We start from the raw sequence: 5,000 nt of genomic DNA on the forward strand, positions 1-5,000 counted from the left end.
ACACACACACACACACACACACACACACACACACACACATACACACACACACACACAGATGCAGGCTAAACCAGAGAGCGGTAACTCCTGTCCAGTGTTAAGAAACCCCTGGGTTGTTACACCATACATTGGTTGATAGGATCTGATAGAATGCATTTTAGTGTTGCCATCAGATTTGGCAAGTCCATTAGCACAGGCAGATGCACTCTCTCTATCTCTCTCTCACACATGCGTGCGCACACACACACACACACACACACACACACACATACACACACACACACACACACACACACACACACACACACACACACAGAGAGACACAGACGCAGACACAGATACAGATACAGACACTCAACACCAGTGATGGCTTAGTGTGATGTAAGCTGACAAAACTCACACCATTCCTCTCCTGGGAAACCCCCATCGCTCCAAACACGGGATACCAACCTGAAGTCCCACAGGTGGGAGCTTAACTGTGTGTGTGCATGTGTGTATTTACATGAATGTGTTTACATAAATCTGTGTGTGTGTGTTGTGTGTGTGTATGTTTATGTGTGTGTGTGTGTGTGTGTGTGTGTGTGTGTGTGTGTGTTTGGGAGGAGAGAGAGAGAGAGTATAGGAAAGAGAGGAACTTCTTGGTTATTCTTATCAATAAGTCAATTCTGTTTGGCTTTCATCCAAACTTAATTAATTTCATAATTATAATGTATATCAGATTGTTGTCTAATTTTGCAAATTAATGACGTGTGTCTAAATTGTGAATTCATTATTAACTTAATAACTGACATTAATAGCAGACACACACACACACACACACATACACACACACACACACACACACACACACACACACACACACACACACAGACAGACACAAATCCTTATAATTTCAGGCGTATTTGGAGCCTGTGAAAGCATCCGGGGACTTTAGTGGAGTGTTAGTTTGGTGGCACACACACTCGCACCATCTGCACTGTTTCCCGTAAGGCAGCTGTGGCATAGCTGCCAACATGCACGCACACACATACACACACACACACACGTACCCACACACACACACACACACACACCACAGACACGCACTTATACCCACAAGTAGAAACAGGGCATCATGCCTGGCAGAGTGATCCTGTTTATGTGCTGCTCAGGGACGATATGTGCAGAGAAACGACCTTTTTAAAGGTTTCTACTCACATACACACACACACACACACACACACACACACACACACACACACACACACTGAAACACTCAACACAGTGCAGCACTAAAAGTGACACTTTAATGCAGTGCAAAATAGCATCAAAACTGCACAGACACACACACACACACACACACACACACACACACACACACACACACACACACATACACACACACACACACAGATGCAGGCTAAACCAGAGAGCCGGTAACTCCTGTCCAGTGTTAAGAAACCCCTGGGTTGTTACACCATACATTGTTTGATAGGATCTGATAGAATGCATTTTAGTGTTGCCCATCAGATTTGGCAAGTCCATTAGCACAGGCAGATGCACTCTCTATCTCTCTCTCTCACACATGCGGCACACACACACACACACACACACACACACACACACACACACACACACACACACACACACACACACACACACACACACACAGAGAGAGACACAGACGCAGACACAGATACAGATACAGACACTCAACACCAGTGATGGCTTAGTGTGATGTCGCTGACAAAACTCACACCATTCCTCTCCTGGGAAACCCCCATCGCTCCAAACACCGGATACCAACCTGAAGTCCCACAGGTGGGAGCTTAACTGTGTGTGTGCATGTGTGTATTTACATGAATGTGTTTACATAAATCTGTGTGTGTGTGTTGTGTGTGTGTATGTTTATGTGTGTGTGTGTGTGTGTGTGTGTGTGTGTGTGTGTGTGTTTGTGTGTGCGTGCGCATGTGTGTTTGTGCGTGTGGGTGTGTGTGGGCGTGAGTGTGTGGACGAGTACTGTTGCTTAATGTGAGATTGCGCAAGACTATTTTTTTTGGCGTTTGACATTAGTGTGCACGGCCGTGTCTGTGTACAGTATGTGTCTGACTATTTGTAAAGATGCAGAAAGAAAGAGAGCAAGAAGGAAGGAGAAAGGAGGAGAGAAGGTGGAAGAAGGGATGAAAGGAGAAGAGGATGAGAGGGAGGACAGACCCCTGTGTTTGCCATCTCCTGCTGACCTCATATCCCATCATTAGGTGGGTCCTGTGGCCGGCCTGTTGTGTGGTTCCAGGGGAATACCACCATGGCTGCCTTCCGCCCACTCCGCAGTTACTGAGAAGCAACCCTGATGTGTCACCCTTGGACAGCAGTGGAGCATGCATTTCTTCACACACTAAACTCATCAGCTAGGAAAGCTTTCCCAGTGTCTTACCATATAAAGAGAGCCTGGGAGGTGAGACGTTTAGAGTCTGTATTTGTAGAGCTTGTTTAAAAAAATGTATTCTCCTGTTGACGTGATGTGGTGCTATACTGAGGGTGGATTTGATCATCGAAACTGATTGATGTTTCATAAGAATGGTCCCCTGTGCTCGCCCAGAAATCTCCTCGGGTCAGTTTTATGGTCAGCTGAACGTCCAGCATACCTCCTCACAAAGCTGCATGAATGAAGCCTGTTAGTAGCAGGAGCTGGACCTCATCTGCCAGCTCTGAGTAATGAATCAGTGTTGTGTAGTCCAACCAGGACAGTGGATCCCACCTCCTACAGGGCCGGCCCTTGGAGACAAGGGTGAGCACGGTCAGGATGTGAGGACTCCTGTTTCCCTCACACACACACACACACACACACACACACACACACACACACACACACACACACACACACACACACACACACACACACACCTGTTACCCCCAAACCCCTGAACCCTGACTGCTATGTCCTGTTCTCTGAGAAATCTCCCTGTGTGTGTGTGTGTGTGTGTGTGTGTGTGTGTGTGTGTGTGTGTGTGTGTGTGTGTGTGTGGGGCTGATCCTGTGCCCAGGTGCGTCGGCTGGTTGACCTGGGAATTTTGGGAATTCGTGGTATTCCCAGGTGTTGGAATATAACGATAAGAAGGCAAAGGAGCCAGAACAACAGGACTAATTTGAACAAAAGGCCAATACAAGATTGGGAGTGCCTCTGAACCACAAATACACACACACAAAAAACACACATACACAATCTCACTGTTACTTGATATGACTGCCAACATTTTCATTGTAGGCTATGAGCTACCTGTCCAGGCTTGCGTGGTTCTTAGGGTTATGCATGTGTGCACACACACACACACACACACACACACACACACACACACACACACACACACACAACAACTCTTGCACACCCATACACCCACACAGAAAAGACACTCACACACACTTCTTTTGACGTGTTAACCAACCCCCAGTTTTGCACACTGTCTGTTTGAAGTTTTATGTGCTGGTGTGAAAATGCTGTAAAAAGTCCACATGCACAGTCTCACACACTCACAGACCCAGACACACACACACACACACACACATACACAAAAGTCAGGTAACCCAGTCTGAAACAGCTGATAGGATCAGTGAGATCTGGGTGTGAAACAAGAACAAGCTCTGATGGAAAGTTGTTCAAAAACAAAGCAGTGATTTACATGCACCCTCATACCCCACCATTAAATGAATGGAAACCCCATGTGTGCACGTGTGCATGTGTTTGTGTGTGATTTCATTGGTTCTTTGGCATTTACTGCTCAAACTGTTCCCAGTAAGAGTGCTTTAGTATGTATGGTCATTGTGGCCATCTTATCTTTAAATACTGCTATTAGCTGTCCAGCCCCTAACTGCTAGTTTCTAAGCGTTACTTCAGTGGTGAATTATGGACTGTGCCTCTACAACGCCCCCAAACACACACACATACATGCAGTCTCTCTCTCTTTCACACACACATACACACACACACACATACACTCAAACACTCGCGTGCACACACACACACACACACACACACACCCTTGTTCTGATTGGAAGCAGAGCCTCCTCACCTCCCCTCACTGAAACACCTGTGTTTTACTACCCTCTTTTTCTCTCTCACACACAAACACACACACATACACACACACACACGAGCAGAGCCCAGAATGAGTAAAATGTGCAAATGGTCAGACCCATCAACCTACTAATTACCCCTGGACAACCTGGTCTCCATGGAGATTTAATTTCCGGACACATCTGGGGTTGTGTGTGTGTGTGTGTGTGTGGCTGTGCAGTTGGTTGAGTAAGTCCGGGTAGGATTAAGTTAGGGTTTAGGGTCAGGTTCAGCTCTGCTGGTTTCTGTGTGTGTGTGTGTGTGTGTGTTTTTTGTGGGTGTGTAAGTGAATCTGCTTATGTGCATGTGGGATGAAGTGAGTTCCTTTGTTGCTACTGAGGTTTGCCTCTGCAGGTTTGTAAGCATGGGTGCTCATGTGTGTGTATGGGTGGCTGCTTGTATGTGTGTGTGTGTGTGTGTGTGTGTGTATGTGCGCACGTGTGTGTGTGTGTGTGAGTGAGCTTACCCTTGCAGGCGCGTCTGTGAGTGATTGGCCTGGCCATGTCCCTGTAGAAGCCCTCCTTGCAGTAGTGGCAGTGGCGGCCGGCCGTGTTGTGCCTGCAGTTCATGCACACACCACCACTCTTACGGCCCGACAGCTTGTACAGCTCCATGTTGAAGCGACAGCGCCGCGCGTGCAGGTTACAGTTACACGCTGGAGAGGGAGAGAGAGAGAGAGTGAGAGAGAGAGAGAGACAGAGAGAGGGGGGTAGAGAGAGAAAGAGATATATATTCATTTATCATAAGACATTTCAATTGATCATACAACAGATGTAGCCATGGGGTTGACCAGTGCTCCAGATAGACATGTATTCCAGGGAAGTGGTTTGAGGTTTGTATTGGTTGTGCAAAGGGTTGACTAGCACGAGGAGCACAAGCAGAGAGTGGTGATTTGTTGTTGTATCGTCGG

The 5,000-nt window shown here is 47.0% G+C and overlaps 1 protein-coding gene across 1 annotated transcript in view; it reads right to left on the bottom strand.

Annotated features, from left to right (window-relative positions):
* The window catches only part of ntn2 (netrin 2), a 38,572-nt gene that overhangs the window by 7,535 nt on the left and 26,037 nt on the right, over nucleotides 1-5,000 (bottom strand). Inside the window, 1 exon segment of the mRNA XM_048234113.1 lies at nucleotides 4,557-4,745. Within this exon segment, the coding sequence (XP_048090070.1) occupies nucleotides 4,557-4,745 (189 nt within the window).

Source organism: Alosa alosa, chromosome 22 (genome assembly GCF_017589495.1).
Source record: "Alosa alosa isolate M-15738 ecotype Scorff River chromosome 22, AALO_Geno_1.1, whole genome shotgun sequence".
NCBI classification, from domain to species: Eukaryota; Metazoa; Chordata; class Actinopteri; order Clupeiformes; family Clupeidae; genus Alosa; species Alosa alosa.